The 26,498-nt window shown below is 37.4% G+C and overlaps 1 protein-coding gene and 1 pseudogene across 4 annotated transcripts in view; both read right to left on the bottom strand.

Moving 5' to 3' along the window:
• Positions 1-26,498, bottom strand: part of SPPL3 (signal peptide peptidase like 3) — a 122,398-nt gene that overhangs the window by 32,926 nt on the left and 62,974 nt on the right. For all 4 annotated transcript variants that reach the window (XM_023647020.2, XM_023647019.2, XM_023647018.2 and 1 more), the window contains exon 2: positions 10,601-10,678. In XM_023647020.2, the coding sequence (XP_023502788.1) occupies positions 10,601-10,678 (78 nt within the window). The remainder of the gene's footprint in view (positions 1-10,600; positions 10,679-26,498) is intronic.
• Positions 16,664-16,775, bottom strand: LOC111774871 (U2 spliceosomal RNA; annotated as a pseudogene).

The following is a 26,498-nucleotide window of genomic DNA, read 5'->3' as shown; positions in this document are numbered from 1 at the left end:
TACCAATCTTCCTCTTTTTGCTTGAGGAAGATTGTCACTAAGCTAACATGTGTGCAAATCTTCCTCCATTTCTTGTATGTGGGATGCCACCACAGCATGGCTTGATGAGCAGTGTGTAGGTCCCTGCCCAGGATCCGAACCTGCGAACCCCAGGCCACTGAAATGGAGCACGTGAACTCAACCACTATGCCACCAGGCTAGTCCCTATATTTGCCTTTTTTTAAATGAGGATTAATACACATCACTTCACAAATTAATTTTTTATTCGACAGTTTGCCAAGGACATCTTCCCACATCGGTACATACTGCTTTTTCTCATTTAAAAAAAAAAAAAGCTGCACAGTATTTCTCCTTGAGTTAACTTGATCTGATAACATTTGTGAATGAGTTGCATATATCCTGCCTCATTACAGAGAAATATTAAGACAAGCAACCTTTTACAAGCAGATGATATAGTTTTATCTTGAATTGGGTGGGGTCCAAGTGACAACTAAGCTTGCTAGCTAATTACTGTCAGAAAGAATGACAACTGATTGACATTCTTCAAACTCAAATTGGTATATAGGTATAAATCCCGTGTGCCTTTTTTGGTGACTTTGATGTACACTTCACAAGCAGTTTATCACAGACACTCCATCAGGAAGTAGTTTAACATTCTTTCAGCGCTTTAATAAGATTTCATTTTGGCTGAGGTGGAGATCTGGTCATATTCACTCTGAATTTTTTCAGGATAAAACTAATTCAGCTGTAAGGAACAGAACTTTGGGAAATCAACTACTCACGTCTTTATACACTAGACTGCATTATAAACGATTCTCTGAGGAAAGCCCCAGGCCTGGGAGAACTTCCACTGCTTGCCCAGGACAAGGGGAAATGTGGGCTTACAGTCAGGCCTTTTTAGATTCCTTGGTTCTGATAAAAATACAAATGTGCTGTGAGTACTGTTAAGACAAAGAGGTCTGTATTCAGGTGGCAAAAGAGTACATGTCTGGCTGCCAACATTTATCAAGAGATCAATATTCAGGAATAATCAGTTGCAAAACTAACAACCCATTCATTTCTCCAGGTATTCTAACATATAACCTTTAGACCACAGTAGGCTAGTAATCTGAACCACAACTTTCTGCTGCTGACTTGTGCACTCCCAATTTTGGCAAAATTGCTTTTGCTGTAATGTATTTTCATGAAATGCCACCAGCTTATATTGAAGAGTATTAATTCATTCAACGAACATTTGAATGCCCGTAATTAAATGCTATGAAACTCAATGTTGTATCCTCTTTACGAGGGTTTTTGGGATAAATGTCTGTCTGCTGTTAAGACCAAGAACAGTGGGCAAGTCACCTGAACAACTGGGTTCTTTTTAACCAAAGGCACTGTAAAGTTTTTAATTTCTTTCTTTCTTTTTAAAGTTGGCTGCTAGAAAGCTTACTCTCGTGTTTGTGGACCACCAGCAGTGAGGGGGTTGGCCATTACGGTATGCACTTTTAGACTTATTTTTGGCTTTACTTTCTCTCCACCCAATCCTTTTCTTTTCTTTGGCCCCATTTTAATTTACCTTATCTCATCACAACTTGCAAAACTTAGTGAATGGCCTGAAATCCTTTTGAACAGGGCAGAGCAAAAGTAAACAACTGCAGGAAGCAAAATGGAGCTGAGAACATGTTTACTGAAAGTTATACTTATTCATCCATTTAAATTCTGATAGACTACACTGTGAATATTGGAGGAGAAAAGCAAATTGGGATTTTTTATCTAAATATTTTAAGTACCATGTTTTTTGATCATCCTAATATTGGAAGCAGGCACAATGAAGGAGAATCCACTTGGTCAAGGAAACGCTTGTTGAACTTGGCTTTAAGCTAAACATGTGTTCCTAGGAAACTTACAGTGATTTTTAAAAATGGAACATTTAAAAATGAACTGTTGAAACCGTTAAATATATCAAGGAACTTGTCTATACACATTACAATGTACATAACCATTCCCTATGTTATCTAGTAAGTTCAGATTTCTGTATATGATGTTTTCTCAAAGTAAGACAGATTATGAGACAGCAAAAGAGCAGCTCAAAAGATAAACACCTCATATGCCGTTGGAACATCATAACATCTGTAAGACTGGTCTAACTTTACAATTACATGCATTTAGTATGAAGAGGAACACAGTCATATAAGTGCACTTATTATTATCTCTGCAGTCTTATTAACCCATTGTCTTCCTGGAGTAGGTTTGGGTATAAGCAAACAAATTGCCCTCACCATTGAAGAAAGCACAGGCAGGTGCTTGCTTTGCCTTAAAAAAGGTAGTAGTTACTCTACAGTTACGAAAGTTCCATTATTCCTTTATACAGCAGTTTTACATTTATAGTATTATATAAATATAATGTATGTGTTCTTATCTATAAGAGAGAGAGAAAATAAAGTGTAGCTTCCTTTTGGTTTCCTTTCAGATCTATGTCAAACCAGTTATTTTCTGACTATGACTCCTTATGGGACAGAAATCAAGTGTCATGTCAGTACAGGCATGAGTTGCTTAACGACGGGGGGAAGTTTTGAGAAAGGCATTGTTAGGCGATTTTGCTGTTGTGCGAACATCACAGAGTGTACTTACACAAACCTAGGTGGTTTAGCCCACTACAGACCTAGGCTACATGGTACTAACCTTATGGGACCACCGCCATACGTGCAGTCTGTTGTTGACCAAAATGTCGTTATACAGCACACGACTATAATAAGATGCCTAAGAAATGTTAAGTCAACTTCACGTTGTAATTCCTGGGTCTATCTGTTCATCAGAATAGTTCCTTTCTATTGCTTTCATTTTTCCCTCCAGTTAGTTTTTTGTTTCTCTCTCTCTCTCTCATTCTCTCTGTTAAATGCTCTCCTCTAGGTCTGTCAAACTCTTTGGGGACATACTGATTAGATGAGTAACTAATTATGTTCTTTTTTTCTGAGCAGCTGGAAAGATTAAGGAGAGACAGGTGTTAGCTTTAAGTAATATAGGAAATCTAGCAAGGCTCAGCCAAGGGATGGCAAACACAAGAGTTCCTTAACTGAAGATTTGTTTTGGCCTTCAGAATCTAGTTTTATTTGGTATAGTTTTTCCCTCTGTACTTAGAAATGTGAAAGCCTGGTGGGAAACAACCAGTACAATCCACAAATCTTTTATCCTATATTTTATAATCTTTCTCATGTCTTTGCAGCTGTAAATAAATAAAATGTGATAATTTAAATGAGTAAATAATATATTTTTATGGTCCCAAATCAGAGGAGATAAGAACATACTTGGTTGGGGAGTTGGGGATCTGGGGGGCAGGAGCAATAAGGATAATGCTATTCAAATTCAAGAAACATTTTTTGTGCATGTCCTTCACGGAAAGAAGCATGACAGTCAATCAGGGAAGGCAGAAGAGAAAATTTCAATGGTAAGTGGCAGTGAACCATCAAAGACAGATCAAGGATGAAGACTGAGGGGAACTTTGTTTGAGTCAGCAAAAGGGAAAACTCTGGGAATATCAGAAGAGAGTCAACAGAATTGTGAAGGGTAACTAACATATTAGTAAATGTCCTTAGAATGCTACCAGAAATTAAGAATGAACAACTCAGAAAGTCAAGAAAAGAGTTATCGAAGTGGGTGTGTAGGTCACTTGAATGAGGCTAGGGGTGCTGGGCGCCCATCCCGAGCTTACTGAGTCAATCTTCCCCAGATGATTTTTACACACAGTAAGGTCTGAGAACCACTCCTGAAGAAAATAAGATTCCCCAAAAAGACATTTTTAAGAAAGCTCCTCAATCCTTCCGACTTTACTGCCAGGTCAATTTAGTTTCTTCAGATTTAAAAGTTTATTATTGTTCTCAATAGCCAGCAGCAGTAAAGTTCTACTGGAGTTTGAATCCCAGCTCTGTCACTTGGATAAGCTACTTAAGACATATCTGGGCCCCAGTTTCCTCATTTGTAAAATGGGAATAACAATATCTATCTTGTATAATTGATGTGAGGATTAAATGAGACCTTATGTAAGGCACTTAGCACTGTACCTAGCACATAAATGCTCAGTGAAATATTAGCTATTTTCATTATCATCATCATCATCATCATCTTGGTTTCTTTAATACAGTTAATGCCTAAGTAAAAAAAATTTATAATAGCTAACAAAAATCATACATCTCCATCAACCCCCTCACAGGAGGCAACGGAAGTCACTTACAACATTTAAGAAGCATCTAAACCATAGAAAGCCCAAATGGTAGAAGTCAGGCTGGGAAGCATCATTCAGCACTTGCAGGGCACCCACCTGGCTGTGCTTTAACGAAGAATTCCCTGTAAGTCACAGGTCGGTTCTTCATCCAGCTATCTGCTGTTTATGTCAAAGCAAGAATCAAGGAAATTACTTTGCTACTAGTTTTATCTCACTGACTATTGCAATTTTCGTTTCTACTACGGTAAAGAGGTATTTTTGAGAAGAGGCATACATAAAATCCCTCATGACCCTAGGTCAATGAGTAAAAAGAATCTGTCAGGTTGAACTACATGAAACTGCCAATATTTGACAAGTTGTGACCTACTAAAGCAGTAATTTCGGTATGGTTTGTTTATTAAATACCTAGAAAGTGAAGTGAAAATTTGTTGTAAAAATACGTTTGATTAGCGCCATTAAAACAATACATTTACAACTCACTCTGGAAAGCCTAAAGAGAGATAACATTACAAGTCAGAATATAATTAATACTATACCACTATTGTTATAAATTATAGTAATATTTGTAATTAATGAAACAACTTTCAAGATAAGGGTCTACAGAGGTTGCTACTTGCCCAAAATTTAACAGTGGGAAGAGCCAGATCAGAACCACTATGTGTCTCCCGACAAGCTGTATCTGCTTTGTACCCATGAAAAATCTACTTCTCTTACAGAGCTTCCCATTTCAAAAACGGCACCACCATTGGATCCCGTCGTTCAGACCATAAACCTTGACTCCTCTCTCTCACACACACTATATTCACTCCATCAGTAATCTTGTGCTAAATCCGCTGGTACTCTCACCGCCCAATATTAGCCTAGTTAAAGCCATCATCATTTCCTGCCTGTACTAGGTCTCCCAGGTTTCCCTTATTCCATTTTGCCCTCTTACCCAACAATCTATTTCCTATACAGAACCCAGAACAACCCGTCTGAAACACAAACCAGATTATGTGACTCTCTGCTCTCAACCCTCTGTTAAAGGTTGATTTCTCCAACTGCACATGGAACATTCTCCACGATAGATCATTTTTGTTAGGCCATAAAACAAGTCTCAATATATTTAAAAGGACTGAAATCATAAAAAAGTATGTCTCTGCGCATAATGGAATTTAATTATGCTGCTGAAATTCCTTTCAACAACAGAGAATTCTGAAATATCTCCGAGTATTAGGAAAGTAAGCAACACCTTAAAAGAACCCATGGGTCAAAGAAAAACATCACCAGGGAAGGTAGGAAATATCTTGAATTGAGTGAGATGAAAATGACAACATAACAAAATTTATGGGATGCAGTTAAAGCAGTGCTCAGAGGGAAATCTGCAGCTTTAAATGCCTGTGTTAAAAAGGAAGAAAGGTTTCAAGTCAATAATTTGAGCTTCCACCTTAAGGAATTAGAAAAAGAGGCACAAACTAAACCTGAAGCAAGCAGAAGGAAGGAAATAATAAAAATTAGAGAGGAGGGGCCGGCCCAGTGGCGCAGCGGTTAAGTTTGCAAGTTCCACTTCTCGGTGACCCGGGGTTCGCCGGTTCAGATCCCGGGTGTGGACCTTCACACTGCTTGTCAAGCCATGCTGTGGCAGGCGTCCCACATATAAAGTAGAGGAAGATGGGCACGGATGTTAGCTCAGGGCCAGGCTTCCTCAGCAAAAAGAGGAGGACTGGCAGTAGTTAGCTCAGGGCTAATCTTTTTAAAAAAAAATTAGAGTGGAAATCAATGAAAATAGAAATCAAAAATTAAAAAAAATTGGGGCCAGCGTGGTGGCACAGTGGTTAAGTTTGCACATTCTGCTTCAGTGGCCCAGGGTTGCTGGTTAAGATCCCAGGTGTGGACCCATGCACTGTGTATCAAGCCATGCTGTGGAAGGCATCCCACATATAAAATAGAGGAAGATGGGCACAGATGTTAGCTCAGGGCCAATCTTCCTCAGCTAAAAAGAGGAGGAGGAGGACTGGTGGTGGATGTTAGCTCAGTGCTAATCTTCCTCAAAAAAAAAAAAAGTTGTTTCTTTGGAAAGATCAACAAAATTGATAAACTTTTAGCTAGACCAACCAGAAAAAAAAGAAAGAAGAGACAAATGACTAAAAACTTAGAGAGAGAACACTACTGACCAACAGAAATTAAAGAGGTTAGAAAGGAACAGTATGAACAAACTGATGCCATGAAACGAGGCAATGTAAAGGAAAGGGACAAATCTTAGAAAGACATAAATTACCAAAAGTGACTGAAGAAGAAAGAGAAAATCCAAGTAGACTTACAAGAAGTAAAGAAAGAGAATTAGTAACTAAAAATCTTCCCACATGCAACCATAAGAGAGCTGGAATAGCTATACTATCATCAGACAAAATAAGACTTTTAAGACAAAAGTTGTTACTAAAGATAAAGAGGGACGCTTTATCTCAGTCAGTGCATCTGGAAAACATAACAGTTATAAACACACATAAAGTGAAAAGACAAACCAACAGGTGAGGAGAAACGCTTTGCAAGCATTTATCTGGTAAAGGACTTGTATCCACAATATATAAAGAATCCTCAAAACTCAACAATAAGAAGACAACCTAATTTTAAAATGAGCAAAAGATCTGAACAGACACTTTACGAAAGAAGACACACAGATGGTAAATAAACACGCAAAAAGATGTTCAACATTATTAGTCATTAAGGAAATGCAAACCAAAACCACAATGAGATACCACTTCATATCCACCAGAACAGAACATCTGTAATCAAAAAGACAGATAATGAGAGAAATAGGAGCCCTCATACACTGCTGGTAGGAATTTAAAACAATGCAACTGTTCTGAAAACACTGGCAGTTCTTCAAAATGTTAAACATAGAGTTACCATATTATCCAGCAATTCCATCATCCTAGGTATCTACCCAAGAGAAACGAAAATATACCTCCACACAAAAACTTGTACATTAATGTTAACAGCAGCCAAAATGTGGAAACAACTTAAATGTCTACCAAGTGATTCATGGATAAACAAAAAGGAGTAATATTTGGAGTATTATTATAAAAAGGAACAAAATACTGATCCATGCTACAACATAGATGAATTTTAAAAACAGTATGCTCAGTGAAAGAAGCCAGTCACAAAAGGCCACATATTGTATGATTACACCATATGAGATGTCCAGAATAGGTCAATCTACAGAAACAGAAAGTCGATTAGCGGTTGCCCAGGACAGGGGAGAGAAGGAGGGGAATGACAGCTAAGGGGTATAAGATTTCTTTCAGGATGATGAAACTGCTATAAAATTGGATTATGGTGATGGTTGCACAACTTTGTGAATATACTAAAGCCACTGAATTATACACTTCACATTGGAGAATTTTATGGTATGTACATTATATCTCAATAAAGCTATTTTTAAAAAAAGGAAAGGAATAAAATGGTGAATCAAGCAGGAAAAGGCAAAACCCAAAAAATCATCCCACAAAGAAAAGTCTGGCTTAGGCAGTCCCACTGGTGAATTCTAACAAATATTTAAAGATAGATCCGCAATATAGATGCACAATACCTATCAAAATTCCAGCAGAATTTTTTTTGGTAGAAACTGACCAGCTGAACCTAAATTTGTGGAAATGCAAAGGATCCAAAGTAGTCAGATAATTTTGAAAAAGAACAAAGTTGTAGTACTTTCACTACTGGATTTCAACACTTACTATAAAAGCTACAGCAATCAAGACACAGTGGTACTGGCATAAGAAGAGACATATGGACCAACAGAACCGAAATGGGAGTCCAATGACAAATCCTTATATTTATGGTCAACTGATTTTTGACAACAGTGCCAACGCAATTCAATGGGCTGAAGGATAATCTTTTCAACAAATGGTGTTGGGACAATTGGATAGCTACGTTCATAAAGATGAGTTTAGATTTGTACTTCATACCATACACAAAAAATAACTCAAAATGAATTACAGACTTAAATCTAAGAAGTTAAACTGTAAAACTTCTTAAAGAAAACAGGGAGAAAATCTCTGTGCCCATAGATTAGGCAAAGAGTTCTTTGGGACAACACCAAAAGCATGATCCACAAAACAAAAAATTGGTAAGTTGGACTTTATCAAAATTAAAGGTGTTTATACTTCGAAAGACCCTACTAAGAAAATGAAAAGGCAAGCCAGAGACTGTGAGAAAATATGTGCAAATCATACGACTGAGACAGAACTTGTGTCTAGAATATTAAAACAACTGTTACAACTCAGTATAAGACAAACAACCCAATTTAAAAATGGGCAAAGATTTTAATAGACGTTTCACCAAAAAAGAAATACAAATGGGCATTAAGCACATGAAAAGATGCTCAATATCCTTTCAACATCCTAATCTCAGTTATTAGGGAACTGTGACCAAAGCCACAATGAGATATCATTTCACATTCTTGTACTAGAATGGCTATAATAAAAAGACAGACAATAACAACGTGTGCTTAAAAAAGCCCTTACTTGCTACTGAACTGTATACTTAAAAATGGTTAAAATGGTGAATTGTATGTGTATTTTACCACAATTTAAAAAATTATTTTTAAAAAGCCCTCACCAATGCTTAAAAAAAAAAAGGAAGTGAACAAAGCAGGAAAAAAACGAAAACAAAACCATCTTCCCACAAAGAAAAGCCCAACTTGAGACGGCTTCACTGGTGAGTTCTATCAAATATTTAAAGAAGAAATAATATAATTTTACATAATCTTTTCCTGAAAATAGAAGAAGAGGAAAAACTTCCAAACGTATTCAATGAGGTCAATTTAAATGTATAATTAAAGGCCATCATGATTTACTTTTTGTAGAAAATGCATTATTAAAGTATAAAAGACATAAAGAATTGGCCCAGAAGTCTTGAGAACTGGGTTACATTCCAGACTTTGCTACCAGCTAGCTGTGTATCTTTATCAAGTTACCTCATCCTGCTGGGCTTCGGTTTCCTCATATGTAAAATAAGAAGGTTCACCAGAGAAACCCTCCCCTCTATATGATCTAATCCTATGGTACATTTATTACATAAGATTTTGTTTAAAACATGCCTAATCCTAAATTGGTATAACTCTCCTGGAAAACAATACAGCAATATGTAGTAAGAGCTGGTTCACACTCTCTGGTGAAGTATTTCAACTTTTGGACATGCATTTTAAGAATACAATTCAACCAAAGCAAACGAACACATAAAAAGATGGTCACCTTAACAATCCACCTGTCCAACAAGAGTGGAATAAGACAGTAACACAAGCAAATATCAAATTACTAAAAATGAGTATGAAGATGATTGTGGGAAATATTTTTGTTGGGTAAAAATAATCAGAAGATAAATGACGTAAACTATGAAAACATACACAGTAGTTTAGTACAATTGACCTTTTGTTTGGCATATACTTATGACTAAGGCTGCTGGTCTAGAGATTTTTTTTTTTAATTACAAAGTCTTTTGAAATGTTGATACATTATAACACTCAAAGAGAAAAAATAAGAAACTTGTCCAAAAGATAGAGACAAAAATTATCAAGATTATGCTGATAAGGTTCTAAGCTGCTCTGGCTTGCTTAACGCCCCCTAAGAATGGTTACGAATCTAGGGAGAACCGGGAGAAGTCTCAATGATTAAAACTTTTATCAGCTGATATTGGAATTATCAACAGTATTTTACTTCTTGTGTTCAGTGTTGAGGTAAAGCCTGGAAGTCTATGATTTTACCAAGTACTCATTAAAATCCAAATATAATATTGACTAGTTCAAAATTCCTATGCCTGATTATTACATTTATCACCATCACTTCCTTTCAAGTTCTCAATTTAAAATCTCTCAGGCAGCCTTCATTTGTAAGTGTATCAGCCACACAGTTATTTGAGTTACATAACCACTAGAATTCCTCTTAAGTAAAGATAGTAGAAAGAAGATGGGAGTGTCTATCTTCCTGATTTTCCTTTGTATTCCTATGGCTGCCTGCCAGGACAGGTATTTCAAGGGGATCCAGGCACAGCATTCCCAAGGCCAGCAGAGAGAATACTTGGTAAATGCTACTGTGCACAATCCTAATAATAGTAGGTTGAACCATATGAAATTATTTCTGTAGGTCAAAAAAAGTTGACTATTGGCAACCTCATAAGGCTCAACCTATGTTTGAGCAATTAGTTTTTGCATGTTTGCATTAAAATGCCAAAGTCATAAGCAAAACCAGGAAGTGTTTTAACAGCCGCCAACCAAGAATCAATATTAGAATTATCCCTTTCTAACTTAATTCCTGTTAAAGTCATGTTTCTCCTCACAGAGCAGTAAGTTTTGGTGCCAACACTTTCAGAGAAATGCTTCTTCCACTTCCAATTGAAATCAATCCCATTTTGAGAGCATCTTACCTGAAACTACCGTAGACTATAAGTAGAATGGAAATGAGAAATGTAGACACTTGACTGGAATCCACCAAGGAATAGGCCCTAGAGAAATAAGAGGAAAATAAATTTAAGTCACATGGCAGCAAGTCCTCACGGAGTTCACAATCTAACGCAATTCCACAAACCCCACTAAGTTTTATTTTTGTCTTTAAGACAAAAAAAAAGATGTAAATTAGCATTAACAAAATAACATAATTAAAACAAGATCTGCTCATTTAACATAAAGAATAAATACTTAGGTTCACAGCTATTATTAGTTAACATTCATAGGATGTCAAATGATAATGTAAAAATCCCATTTCTTTATAATACACAATATATGTTTATAACATCCATCCCCAATTTAAAAAGTACCAAAATATCTACCAACTCTGTACCAATGATAAAAAGTCTCAGTGATTAAACTGTTCTCAGTTCACACTTGAATTATCAACGGGTACTGTACTGGCTCTACTCAGCGATGAGGTAAAGCCTGTATCTCTCTCCTGAATCCCATTTCCGTTTTTATAACTGCCTATTGGTTCTCTCTCTCTGGGTGTCCTACAGGAGGTTCTTCAAAGTCAACAGGTCCAAAACTAAAGTCATTATTCTTCCTTTCATCCCTGATACTTTCAGGGAATGGTAGCATGAGTCTCTCAGTGGTCCAAGCTAGAAACCCGCTGCAGTCCTGACACCCCCTTCTCTCACTTCCCACATATAGTCAGAGTCAGTTGAGTCTTGCAACTTCCACATCCCCAACCACCCTACTTCTCCCACTCGTGTGCCAATTCCTCAGCTCCTTTCTATGGCTTGACTATCAGAAATCTTGACTGCAACTCTGTCTCCAGGAGTTCACCCTTCACACTACTTATTCTTGTTAGAGATTTTCCTAAAACAAATTTCATTTTTTCATTCAGCAAATATTTAGTGACACCTCTGCGCCAGGCACTCTGCTAGCCACTAGGGATGTAATAACAAACAAGACTGTCTTGGTCCCTCCTTGAATGTCTTTTCTAAAGGAATAAAAAGTTAAATTTCATCCTAAAGGAATGAAAACAAAAAGGTAACATAAGCAAGTGAATATTATTACAAAAAATGCTATAAAGGGGAGGAAGACAAGTACAGGGTACTCGGAATTTATAATAGGTGGATCCTGTCTAAGAATGGGGGGGGGGGGAGGGTGCTTTCCTTAGAGAGATAGATGAATGAGCGAGATAACAAGAGACAATAAATAGGACTTGGTGATTATTTATAGGAGCTAAGAGAAGATTCCCAGGTTTTTGCTGAGCAGCTGGTGGATGGCTGTACCAATTTAGCAAAAAAGGCAACACAGAAGGTGCAGACTCAAAGCTAGGTTTTGGATGTACCAGGAGACAGTGGGATATCTGGGTCTACAGCTCAGAAGCTGCTCTAAGCTAAAGATATATACTGGGAGCTCATCACCTTCCACATGGTAATTGAAGCCATAGGTGTGGGTGAGACTGCCTAGCGGCAGTGAGAAGAGGACCCAGGATGAAAGCCTGAGAGACTTCCAAAATGTAAAGATCAGGAAGAAGGAGAAGCTGCAAAGAAAACCTAAATGGAACAGAGAAAGAGGAAGAAAACCCAGGATAGCAGGGTAAGCGATGAGAGTGTTTCAAAGGCAGCAGGATCAGATGGTGCCTGAATTTAAACCCTTGCTCTACCCCTTACTAGCGGTTGGACTAGTTACTTAACCTAAGCTTCAGCTTCTTCATCTATAAAATGGAGATAAAGACAACACCTACCTCAAAAAACTGCTAAAGAATTAAATAACTCATGTAAAGAGCTGAGGACAGTGAGTACTCAATTAACATTCATTGTTAGCATTAGGGGCTGAGAGGTCTAGCAAGATGAAAACTAAGTGTCCACTGGATTTATTCAACGTCTAAGTCACTGGTGACATCAACAAGAACAGTGTTAGTGGAATGGTGGGGATGGGAGTCAGAGTGGACTTGACTGAGAAGTTAAACTTAAGCAAATGAAGAGAGATTTTTGAAAAGTACAGGAAAGAGAATAGCAATTGGAGGGGAATGAAAGGTAAGGGAGGCCTTAATTTTTTTTTTTTTTAAGACAGGAGATAGCCTTTTTTTGTATGCTGACTGGAAACTATCCCAGTGAAGACGGAAAGACTGATGAATACAGAGGAGGAGAAGTTTCCTTTAATCTTTCTAAAAAACAGGATACATAATGAAATTTCAGGATAAGAAGTTGTAGTCTGTAATGTCATTTTTTTGACCTTTAGTTATTAGAGATACATACTGAAGTATTTATGGGTGAAATGATATGATTTAAGGTTTGCTTTAAAATATTTCAGAAAAAAAGGGGGATAGACTTTTTTAAAAAGGCAAAATTGTTTTAATTATTGAAGCTGGAATGATAGGTTCATGGGAATTCATTACACTCTTCTCTCTGCTTTTGTATATTCTGAAAACTTCCACAATAAAAACTAAAAAAAAAAAAACAAACAAAACCTTTTTGCACACCAAAGTCTCTGAGATGGTGAGAGAATTAAAAGCATGAGAGGCAGATAAATACAAGAATGTATGTTGTGGGTCATGAGTTCTGTTCCACAGCACCCCAGGGTGGGCAGCCACCTTTTCCTAAAATTTTAGTCAGCAAAGGGAATGGGAATGCAGGAGATGGGATGGTCTCTCTAGCTTCTCTGCTAGCCTCTGTCCAGTAATGCAGCTGTGGCTGGCCAGTGTGCCTCTTTCAGACAAGCAGATGATGTAGACAGGGCTTACCCACCAGAGATGCCTGAGACAGTACATCTCATATATTAGGAACACTGACTCAATCATTTCTCTTTATTCTAAAATTATGTTTCTTGCTCTGACATAATCTTTGCACGTATCTTTCAAAATTCTGAAAACAAATGACCTCTGTTTAGAAGGAACATTTTCTTCCCCCGCCTCACCATTCATTCATTCATTCATTTATTTGCTGAGGAAGATTCTCCCTGAGCTAACATCTGTGCTAATCTTCCTCCATTTTGTATGTGGGATGCCTCCACAGCATGGTTGATGAGTGGAGTAGGTCCATGCCTCGGATCCGAACCCAGCCTGCTGAAGTGCTGAAGTGGAGTGTGTGGAATTTTAACCACTCATCTACAGGGACGGCCCCCTGAAGGAACATTTTCTTAAAATTAAAAAAAAAAAAATTACTTTTTGGAATAGGTCACATATTCACATGGTAAAAAATCAAAATTATGTATATATAAAAAAGTACACACTGAGAAGTCGCACTCCCATCTAGTTCCCCCCTGGGTCCTCTTTAGATAACCATTTTTATTAGGAACAAATATACTATATAAACATATATTATTTGTCATCATTTCTTATATAAAAGGTAGATTATTAAATACATTGCTCTGTACTCCTCTACCCTCACCCCGCTTTTTACAATATAGCCTAGAGATCTTCTTATATGAGTACGTGAAGATCTTTCTCTTTATTTTCTTTAAACAGCTGCATAGTATTTCATTTGTGTGGATACACCACGGTTTTTGTTTTTAAAAAACAAATGCTTTTTAGACGAATACTGTGGTTGTTCCTAAAAATTCTGTTGCAAACAATTCTGTAATAAAGAGCCTTGTAAATTATAACTGCATTGCATACACATGAAATGACATATCTGTGTAGAACAAAGTTCTTAAAAGTGAGATTACTGGATTGAAGAGGAAATGCACTTGCAATTTGATAGCTGCTGCCAAGCTGCCCTCCAGAGAGGTTATGTCATTTTGCACTCTCACCAGTAATGGATTAGGGCACCTGTTTTCCAAAGCCTTGTCAACAGTGAGTTTTGTCCAATTTTTACCAAACCGACAGATGAAAATTGGTATCTCAATGTGGTTTTCACTTGCACTAATTAGTTTTCTGATATAATTAAAAATTTAAAATTAATAAAAAGTGAGGTTGTGCAGTTTTTCATATGATTAAGGGCTAGCAGGCATTTTAAAAAACAATTTAAATTTTTTCCAGACTCCAGAGCTATAAAAAACAAAGGCAGCTTTTTTTTTGAGGAATTTTTCTTTTTGACAGTGTTTACTTGGATGACTTGGCCTTTCTGCACCCTTTATATTATGAAGCATACTGTCACTACCTAAAAGGTAGATTAAATGCCTAAACTTCCCAACTCCGTGTCTTAAGGTCTGATACTATTGTTTATTCTTTTTGCTGCATCTCTCAAATCAGTGGAGACTCCAGAGACTCATCACTTAAGACTTCTAGAAGTCTAGGTTGAATTGTCCTTAAACCCGTTCCTCCTCCTCCACAGATCCTCTGTGCTGTGCTCTAGTCTGCGTGGTCAACCATCCTGTAAGTCACTGACTTTCTTCATAGTCTTTTTCAAGTGAGGGCCTGACCATGTGTAAAATATCTTATGAAGAGGATGATTAGGGCTACCAGTTCTCATCTCCACATCCTGGCAATAAGCACGTTAACCACTGCAGAACTAAATGTATGGTTTCAGAAAAAATGTTCTGATGTTTAATGGTTTCTTCTAGACTGAACAGTTTTATTCTTCAAATAAGTCTATATAAGAAAATCTGCTTAAAGCTGACTCCTGATATAGTTCATGGTATTTTATAATTTATAATAAAACTTTTAATAGAAGTTATAACATTGCAAACTGTAACAAATATCACCTAATTAGAAGTTATAAGTTATTTCATGGTGTTATTTGAAATTTCATATATTTTCAATTCAAACTATCATTATGAAGGTTTTACAAAAAGTCTTTTAACAAAAATAATTCATTATAAAATACAGAACATGGATTAAAATTAATTTTAGCCAACTTGCATTTTTGAAACACTATGAATTTTCTTTTTTTTTTTCAAGATTTTATTTTTTTTTTCCTTTTTTCTCCCCAAAGCCCCCCAGTACATAGTTGGTTTGATGAGCAGTGCCATGTCCGTGCCCAGGATTCGAACCAACGAAACACTGGGCCGCCTGCAGCAGAGCGCGCGAATTTAACCACTCGGCCACGGGGCCAGCCCCTGAATTTTCTTTTTTAATAATTACAAAAATAATTCATGTTCACTGTAAAAATTCAAGTAATAGCTAAGTATATAAAGCAAAAAGTACAAGCGCCTCCTCCCTCCTGCTCACTCTCCATTCCCTAGGAGTGCACACCATTTACAATTTAGTGTATGTATTCTTCCACATAAACTGTGTGTACAGAATGTATGCACACCATAAATAGGGAAACACATATGTTCTTCTGTTACTTCCTCTTTTTTAAAACTCAACTATGTATCGGGAGCTATTCTTTCTATTGCCTTGCCTTACTGGCCTTTTGCTATAAAATTAAGACCTGGAAAACTTGACAATATAGAAAGCGCTCTTCTTTTTCTTTTTTATGAGGAGAAATCTTCTAGGTTCAATGAACACAACTTGTAATCACATGAACACTGTCTAGAAATTCTCACGTCTGAGATATTAACAACAAGAGTATCTCCCAATGTTTCAACTTTTTCACCTTACTTAACTTTCTGAATTAGGAGGGTAGACTGTTGAAAGAAAAACAAACGAACAACAGAAACAAATGGATGCCTCTGCCTGTGCCTGTCTTTTTAGTCAATTTAAGATTTAGTGAAGACAGACACATTTCAATTGCCCCTTTACCATGGAATCCCACATCATGGTACTGCACACTCAAATCTCGCGTGAAAACAGCATTAAGAAGAAGAACTGTGTCTTGTACTTTGGCAGTTGTACTTTAACACCTCCTATACAGCCTAGAGGAATTATAAACACATTGGTATCACACATTATATTACATTTAAAATGTGTATAGAAATCATTTTTGGAAAATAACATCTGCTTAACAAATGTGAACATATTAGCACATTTTATTACTAACATTGAGCATGTTAGAACATTTTGCTCTCCTAAAACAACTTTACCATGAAGTTTTTCTTTCAGAAAATTTACCAGGGAACTTTTTGCCACTTAAATTCTCTAAGTTTAGGGACTCCTTGGCATAGATGCATTATATTTTATGAATCACTTAACTGATTTCATTAACGATTGCCTGTGTCAAGTTCAAGCAGAAATATGTACATGTTACTATTAAGTCTTTAAACTGATAAGAACAGATACTATACTTGATCTTAGTCAAAAGGCCCAGAAGCGATTATTAAGTCTTTAAAAACCCTGGAGACAGAAGGAACTACTAGCTGATGATAAGCCTAGGATGTACTTCGAAACACAAGTTCTCCCTCTCACACTAGCTGTCTTAGCCAATACACAATTTGCTGGGGCATGCTGTATCTTAATCAATACAAAGACATAATTACAAAAAAGGGAAAAGTAAAGCTTGAATGGAACATGAATTCAAATGAATTATACAGAGCTGTGCTGTCCAGCCACTAGCCACATCTGGCCATTTTAATTAAATCGAAAATTCAGTTCCTCGGTTGCACTTGTTGAATTTCAAGTGTTCAATAGCTGGTGGCTACCGTATTGGATGGCCGGATAAAGACTATTTCCATCACTGCAGGAAGTTTTCGTGACCGCACTGACATATGCCTGTATAGAAAGATACCCATGTTATATTTCAAAACTGGGGTTCTCCGGTTTTACTGGTGCTAAGAGCAACAACACCAACATTTTACTGAGCATTTAATTCTCACAACCATTCCATGAGGTAAGTCCTACATGTTCACAACCCTTTATCGAAAAAAGTACCTTAAGAAGAGATCTGTTTCAGAATTCAGAATTTTTTGGAGTTTACAAAGAAAACACCCTCACTGGAATCTGAAGCAATACTCTATAATCAAATATTACTATTTCTGTAGCAAAACATATGAATAGTCACACTACTTAAGCAGGATAAATAAAGATTGCAAATAGCCTCACATCAGTTTAGATCAAGTTCTTCTTCCAGATGAATTGCAGAAAAACCCTGGGTTTTCCGAGTTTGGGGTTTGGGGAATTGTAGACCTGTGTGATTATCACCATTTTTCAGATGAAGAGTCAGGTGCCGTTCTGAACATAAACAGCCTAACAGCTTAACTCCAGTCTCCCAAATTGACTTCATCATCTACCCCAAATTGATGACAACTTTGGAGTCAGGAGGTTCCAGTTGCTATCTTTAATTATACCATAACTAGCCATTTGATCTTCCCTGGGCAAGCCTTTACCTCTTTCTGGTCTCTATAAAATCCTCTGTTGGCCCACATGAACTTGAAGGCCCAACTAATTTTTATTTTCAAGATTCTAGGTTTCACATTGTTTTTCCTCAAAGATACAGACATATTACCAGAAATATCTTCTCATAGACAACTGTCTTTCATTTGGCTGGTCACTGACATATTATAGGTAAACTGGCACAAAGACAACACTGTTTCCAGGCTGCTATAAACTGCAAATATTAATTTTCTTCCTTATCATCCAACATTTATAGATTTAAAAGGGGTTTATGTTAAGTCCTACATTATACCAGTAGAGACAGATGAAGGTAAGCCATTATGAGGATAGAATCTCTGGCTGGTTTAATCAACCCAGTGGAAACTCTTCTCTTGGGTCACTTTTTAAAATGTTTAGCCAGCTCTAGGATCTAACTCACAAGCTCTTTTTTTTTCTTTGCCAAATAGATTGCTTTGTCCAATGTTTGTAACATGCCCTTGGTCTCCTGAAGTAGGCTCACTTTTTACCGACTCTACAAGCTAATAAAAATAAGCATACAGCTGTTTCAAAAATGTCTGAAGGTTTCCACTGCTGATAACGCTGGGCAGGAAGAAGGCCTTGCCCACAGCTCTCTCTATCCTCTTTGCCCACAACAAGAACTGGAATAAGATTCATCAGCATTTCAGAAGTACACAGAGATCCTAAGATTTTACTACAGGAATTGGGATTGGGATTGGGGCTCTGGGGTAAGACTAGGATCGGGGAGGCAAGGAGGGAAAGGTGTTCCAAGGAAAAGGGTGGGTAGTCTGGCCACGTCTATGAAATCAAAGCCCAGAGATCTTATTTCAGACTCTCCCAAAAAATCAATAGAAATGTGTCGGCCCTCAGACTCTCCTACTGAAGTGTCTGTTTCCAGAGACTCGACGCACACGAAAGACAAGAACTACTCTACACTCTGAAATAAAGGAATTCTTACTGAAATGCAAAAAGAAACTAAATACATGCATTTGAGACATGCCAAAATCACGTTAGTCAAATGTACAGAAAACTTGAAGACTTTGCCAAGTGATACATTAGTATAGATCAGCTGTTGAGTTGAAATATTTTATATGGTCATTACGAAAACCACTGATTCTTTAACTACACTCCCTCAAGCCTTAACAGGTGAAGACAGAGAGCTACCAGAAAGTTCTCTCATATATAAGACTATATCTATCCCCTAAGATTTTTAGAATCATGCAGGATTTTAGTAACTGCTCTATAGTCAAACATCTATTTCTAGCTGCTTTACCAGCAAGTGCTTATAACACATATCCTGCTAAAAATCATGCCAAACAGAGACACAGAGAGTACTGTTCTATAACGTGTTCTATGTGTCAGCCTTCCAGCTATACAATGAAAGCATTCTTGTCCACCCAACAAACCAAGCAACTACTATTCCAACCCTGCACAGAAATCGCTCTATACCAGCACTTCGCAAACTTTTTGGTCTTGAGATCATTTATACTCTTAAAATTGAGGACCCCCTAAGAGCTTTTATTCCTGTGGGTTATAGCTATTGATCCTTACCACATTAGAAATTAAAACTGAGAAAAGTTACCATTCTTTTACATTTTTGCAAAACTCTTTAACGTCTGGCTTAAATAAAAAAATTCTCCTATCTGCTTCTGCACTCAATCTGTTGCCATACATTGCTCTGCTTGAACTCTATGGGAAAAAAATCTGGCCTTACACAGATACGTAGTTGGAAAAGGGTGAGATATTTTAATAATCTTTTCAGATTTTTGAAGATATTCTTCTTTGATACTACCCTAAAATTCAACAAGTGGTAATTTCTTAAAGGTTAGCTGCAGGGTGGAATCTGAAAGCATATCAATAATCTTTTTAAAAATTATTTACATTAAAATCCAATGGACTATGTTGTACTTTGAAGGGATTTTTTTACCCGTGAAAGATTCTGTAACATCATGCTTTGGTCATGTGGAAGGTATTGGTTCACTGAGTTATTCAGCTCTTCTAGAAGTTGGCACATTTAATTATATAATTTCTGAAAACATTTGTTAATATCAGTTCTGAGGCTAATGATAATGGATACAAATTTTCCAAAATTCTAATTTTCACTTAAAGGGTTAAATTTTATCACTGGCAAAAACTCTTTTTTTCCCTTCAAGTGACAGGCTCACTTTATTCATTTTTGAGAATCTATCTGTCTGCCAAATACCCAAATGCGAATAACTCTAGTTTGTCCACTAGTCATTCTTCAAGCAAAGCTGGTGTTTCAAGAAAAAACTAGCTAGTTCAACTAGCATCTCAAATGACTGCACAAGTGTTTTTCTCAAGAAAACCAATGGTACTTTAAACTTAATCTTTATATGCAAGATACAAAAAGTGAATTAAGTCAGTGACTTAAGAAGGTTACAATCTACCATGCAAGGAGGCAGAACATAATATTTTAATAGAGAAAGTGCTTTGGGAAGTGCTATGGGTTGCCACACACCAGGAGTAGGCAACCTATGGCCTACTGCTATTGCAATAAACGCAGCCGAACTCATTCATTCAGGTATTGCTTATGTCTGTTCTAGCAGTTCACTGGCAGAGCTGAGTAGTTGTGACAGAGACCGTATGGTTCACAAAGCCCAAACTATTTACTATCTGGCCCTCTACAGAAAAAGCTGGCTGACCTTTGCTGTATACTGTTGTAACTGCACAAGGGCACCTGGCCCAGAGGGTCATTGAGTGTTAAAACACAGTCCAGCCTTTCCTCCTGGGGGATGCATCTCCACACTGTGGGCAACAGGTTGGTAAGCAGAACCTTGAGTCCTAGTGGGTTGATGCAGCCATCTGATGGGAGGGGCATCTTTTCCTTTCACAAATGTGATATTTATGAGCCCGAGCCTATCTGGCTAGGGAGACACTATTTTCTATCTTGCACAAAAGGGAGCGTGTGTGTGTGTACAGGCTAGCAATAATCATGAATATCTCCGAGTCACACCATGAAGATAGGGTGGATTTCCATTATTAAAATATCTTTGAATTAGAAACAAAGAATCTTCATTCTTCATATCCCTTCATTAGCACCAAACAGTTTAAGGAAAGAACATATATGAGAAGTACTATTAATATTTTACATTTTACCAAGCTAGTACAGTGAAAAAGTAATTACTTCCATCAGAAATACAAAATCTCATGACTGAGCAAATTCCTATGAAAGAAAGGCAGTGAAGATGATCTGGAGTCATTTTGTGTTTTCAGACACATTTTATTTCCTGGAGGATAAGAAAGGATTTGCAGGGATTTCAGTCAAACAGAAAGAAGACTCCACATTGAAGACTTCCATGGCAATATGCTTCAATTCTCTCTTGAGTTACTCTCTTAGGTCCTCATACTACAATTTCAAAACATGTGCATTTTTTTTGTGTGATGTGAGCATACATCCAGCAACATAATTGCGATTCCTAAGTTAAAACACCAGCAGCCAAAAATAGCTCTAGATTGGCTGTAACAGACATATTTATAAGGCAAGGGAAAAACTAGGCAATTAGTTTCCTCAAAGTACAAAGGTACAGCTGGAATAAAGTGTTTTATGCATTTTCATTTGACCGAGGGACTCATTTTCAGAAAAGAAAATTATAATGAAGTTTTTGAAGACATTTTTGTATCACTATCCAAGACTGTTTTAGAACTTAAACTAAATAAATTTCCTTAAAAATGTGCAAAAATTTATGTTAACATGCTGGTCAGGATTAATATTTCATAAAGGAACTGTTCCTGAATACTAAATACTCTCTCAGGATATGTGGCCAGAAAACTTAGTGAGGCCTAGGTATACACTCAAAACAACAGAAAGCAGTTAACTGGAACAGACACTTGTACACTCATGTTCATAGCAGCATTATTCACAACAGCCTAAAGATGGAAGCAACCAAAGTGTCCATCAATGGATGATGGGATAAACAAAAAGTGGTACATATACAAGGAAATATTATGCAGCCTTAAAAAGGAAGGAAATGGTAATATATGCTACTTCATGGACGAACTCTGAAAACATCACTGCTAAGTGAAATAAGCTACACACAAAAGAACAAATAGTGAATGAATCCACTTATATATGAGTGACTTAGAATAGGACAACTCATAGAGACAGAAAGTAGAATAGAGGCTGCCAGGGGCTGGGAGGGGGTGGAATGGAGAATTATTATTTAATGCATACAGAGTTTCTGTTTGGGATGATGAAAAAGGTCTGGAAATGGATAGTAGTGATGGTATGGTTGCCTAACAACATAAGTGGATGTGCTTTATGGCACCAAATTGTATACTTACAAATGGTTAAACTGGTATATTTTATGCTATGTTTATTTTACCACAATAAATTTTTTTTTAAAAAAGGTGATTTTTTTTAACATTGCTCTTCAAAACCTGATTTTTATAGCAAACTGATTTTCACCATATCAGTCTCATTAAAAGATTATTCTCTGCCATTTAGTGCTGATAATAGCTTTAGAAATAATTCTAGAAACAAAGTCTTGAAAGCATCCCTAAGACTCCCGAATTGAACTTTAAGAAGAAAATTTCCAATGACTTATAAAAATGGAAGTGACGGGCTGACATTTAGTTATTTCCTAGTAGCTGACCTCTCCCAGTGACACATCTATTTTTGTGGATAAGCAAAAAGGAACCTAACAATTTAAGTCACAGTGCTTCCATTACTTTTATCAAGATAAACCAGAGAAGTTCAAAAGGGATGTTCCAGAACAAGGGGAGTTTCTAAGACTGACCGAATTTCAGTTACAAATCTCCAATGCCTGTGGGGTACTTCCACCGGCATATACTACGGTCACCTCAAACTCAACACATCTAAAACCAAACAGATCTCCCCATCATCTTGCAATATCTAATGTCTGTTACAAGCTCCAACTAGTATAACTGCTTCTGGTCACTGTTCCATCCTATCTTATGCATCACTGCATGCATGACTCTATTTAAATTAGCACTCTGCTAGGTCCTGGCACTCCAAGATAAAGACCTACCCCTACCACCCACCAAGAATTGTCTAACAGGGAGACAGAGAAGTAAACAGGCTATCACACGCCATGATTGGAGAAGGTGTAGCGCAGGTGTAGGTGTTCAGCTTGGAGGCCTATGTAAAAGTATGGCCTACTGAGAGATTACACATAGTCAAGTAGTTCACTTGGGCTAGATACAAGAGAGCAAGAGCTAGAATATAGTCCCACAAAAGCATCTAGGTGTGTGTTGGGGGATGAGGGGTAGTGAAAAGAAGAAAGGCCAGAAAGGTTAATAAGGCCAGTTCCTAAAAGGCTGTCCAAACTTCCAGGGATTCAGGCTGTATTTGCCGTCTCCTCTGGTGTCCTCGTGACACATTCTGGCTTCTGCCCGTAATACTCTATGGAATGTGCTCTCCCCAAGATCAGCAACAATCTTGGTCCTTCATCTAATAAACACTTCAGTCAATATTTTACTTGACACACCCCCTCTGACCCTTTGCAGGATCTGACAACAGTGACCACTTAAATTTTCTTGAAACAATTTTATCCCAACTTCCAAGATATTCTCCTGGATTTCTTCCTATCCCTCTGGCTCCAAACTTTCTTAGTCTCCTTTTCCTCTGCCCATCAGGGCTGTGTCACCAGTTCTCCTCACTTTTTACTCCACACATTTTCTCTAGGTGATACCGTCCACTGTCAAGTCTTCAGTTACCATCCAGATAGGCTGATGATTCCCTCCTCAAGTAATAACAACAATCTTTTATTGAGTAGTGTGGTAAGTGCTGTTTTAAATGCTTTACATTATTATCCCTCTTTTACAGATGAAGTTACTGAAACATAGTGAGGTGAATCAACCTTTTTCTTTTTACTATAGTCATTGTGTTTGGTATAATTCACTCTACCATGAGGAAATTTAAAAGAATAGCATGGAAAACTGTTATAAGAAGCAGCAGGCTGAAGACCAATATATATGTAATCCCACTTCTATTAAAAATGGGACTCACTATTTCACATTTCTGCATTATTTGCATTTTCAAATAACATAAAAAATTTTTTAAATTGTGTTTAGGATCATCATGGACATGTTAAAAAAAGATAAAGAATTGTTTGTCATTTCTCATTTGGCTATGTTTTTCATTTATTTTTAACTAAATGCTACAAGCTTATGTTCTACAGTTAAATGTAACATCCCATCTAGTAGAATTTATTTTCAAAGAGCCAAATTTAAAGATTTTCTTAAACTTTTAAAAGCACCAACATTACAATTACACATATATTTCAAGATTTATTTAGTCACATAATCAGGTCAATTGAGATCTTGATTCAGCACTAAATGCTACTTGCAAGTAAATGTTAGTTATCTCGTTACTGACACTGCTTTTCACATAGGAAACAGGAGCAACTTCCACACCTTAATTCATTTGAAAAGACAGCTTAAAAAAACTTAAGCGGCTACTGTAATGCATTTTTAGAAAGTTTAGTTTGTTCAATCCAAAATAATCAAGTTTTATTAAAGTAACAAGTGAAAAGTTATATATCAAGCCAGTTAATTATTTAGGTTGAAAAAAACAATTGTAATACACTGAAAAAAAAGTTGTAACAAAAGCAGTCCCCAATTCAGCGAACTGAATTTGCAGATGAAATATTCAGGAGTAATATTTTCTGTGGGTTATAAAATATTAAATAGCATCTATTTATTGAGCACCTTAAAGAATTTGGTTTGGGAGAGGGAAAAGAGAATAGAGGAGGAGAGAGAAATCGAAAAGGAGTAAAAGTCACTATAATCCTCTGGGAAGAGGGTATATAGGGAGAATAATATCAATAAGAGCAAGTTTCTCTGGTCTCACAGAAGAGTGAAATTCCAGAGAGACTAAGTGAAAGATGAGCTCTGTTTAGTGAATAGGCTAAAATATGGTGTACTAGGATTCTAAGTTTGTCAGTAGGATTTTTTTTTTTTTTGAGGAAGATTAGCCCTGAGCTAACATCTGCCGCCAATCCTCCTTTTTTTGCCGAGGAAGACTGGCCCTGAGCTAACATCTGTGCCTATCTTCCTCTACTTTAAATGCAGGCCACCAGCCACAGCATGGCTTGACAAGTGATGCGTAGGTCCACACCCGGGATCAGAACCAGCAAGCTCTGGGCCACTGAAACAGAATGTGCCAACTTAGCCGCTGTACCACCGGCCAGCCCCTGTCAGTAGGATTTCATCTGCTGGAGTTTTTGTTTTTTTTTTTCTTTTGAGGAAGATTAGCCCTGAGCTAACATCTGCTGCCAATCCTCTTTTCTGCTGAGCAAGACTGGCCCTGAGCTAACATCCATGCCCATCTTCCTCTATTTTTTTATATGTGGGACGCCTACCACAGCATGGCTTGCCAAGTGGTGCCATGTCCACACCCGGGATCTGAACCAGCGAACCCTGGGCTGCGGAAGCGGAACATGCATACTTAACTGCTGCACCACTGGGCTGGTCCCCTAAGTGGACTAAAATCATAAAAATGATACAGTAATATTTTTGGAAAATCAATCAAGTAGAAATCTTCAATGTAGATGGAGGTACAGAAGAGACCGCAATCAAGGAGATCAAGTAGGACTCTAACAATAATCTAGGCATGAGGTGATAAAGCCTAGATTAGTAAGAAGTGGAAAAAGAGGACGAATACAGTTACAAGCTATATTTTGAACGAAGAACCAATGAGATCTGGTGACACACCAGGCAAAGGGAATGAAAGAAGGACAAGAGACAAAATTTCTCTAAGTACGACAAACACTGACCTGAGTACCTAGCCTGCTGACAGTGGTGGACACCTGACTGGGCACCAAAATCCTGTCGGGCACCTCTTATATGTAGCAGAGGTGGTTGCCAAGTCACAACCCAAGGTAGAACCCTCCGGACACAGACCATCTCCACCTGGCCCAATGCTTACCTAATCAACAAGCCCCAACAGCACCAGCACCAGCCATCAGAATACCCACACACTTGACCTTCCTAATAAGGAGTTGAGATGCTCTGCTGTCTTTTGACTTTAAAAGCCCCATCCCATTTCCCCTCCTTCAACCTCATCTCTCAGAGCCTAGACTCCATGCTGGACTGGGTTCACTCTTTGACAGTAAGACCACTCCACTCAGCATTTAATCTTTGGTTTCATTTGTCCTAAATAGCTAGCAAAACGGAAATTAGGAGTTACTACAGGGAGAGCTTAGAGCTGAGAAAAATGATCATTTTGCGACGTAACAAAGAAGTGTTAAATGCTGAGTACACGTGCTGAGCAAACTGGGGCAGTAAGATGCTAAGAAATTTGCCCGAAGTTATACAGATAGAAACAGAATGCTAACATGGTCAGTATGGCTCCAAAGGTCCACAATTCTAACCATCACACCATATTACCTCTCAATATATGCAGAAGAGCATGAAGGTTGAGATTAGCCATTTGGTTTGATTAAGAGATAGAGCAGTTTCAATAGAATGGCGGGCAGAGAGACAACAGAAGAAGTGGGTCCCCCTCATTGCCTGAGGAAATCTAGCAGTAGAAGACAGAAATGAAACTGAATAGTAATGTGGAAGATAAGCAGGGGGACTTGGTTTATTCTTTTTTTTAAGATAGGGAAGGTCTATGCCACTCAGAATACAGGAAAAATAGAAGTTCATAAGAGAAGGTAAGATTAAGGATAATCAGAGGAGGGAAATGATTATGTGGGCAAGATTCTAGAGAAGACATGAAAGAAGGG

The sequence above is a fragment of the Equus caballus genome, chromosome 8 (assembly GCF_041296265.1).
Source record: "Equus caballus isolate H_3958 breed thoroughbred chromosome 8, TB-T2T, whole genome shotgun sequence".
NCBI lineage: Eukaryota > Metazoa > Chordata > Mammalia > Perissodactyla > Equidae > Equus > Equus caballus.
The sequence above is the reverse complement of the archived record's forward strand: the minus strand, read 5'-3'. Positions and strand labels throughout refer to the sequence as shown.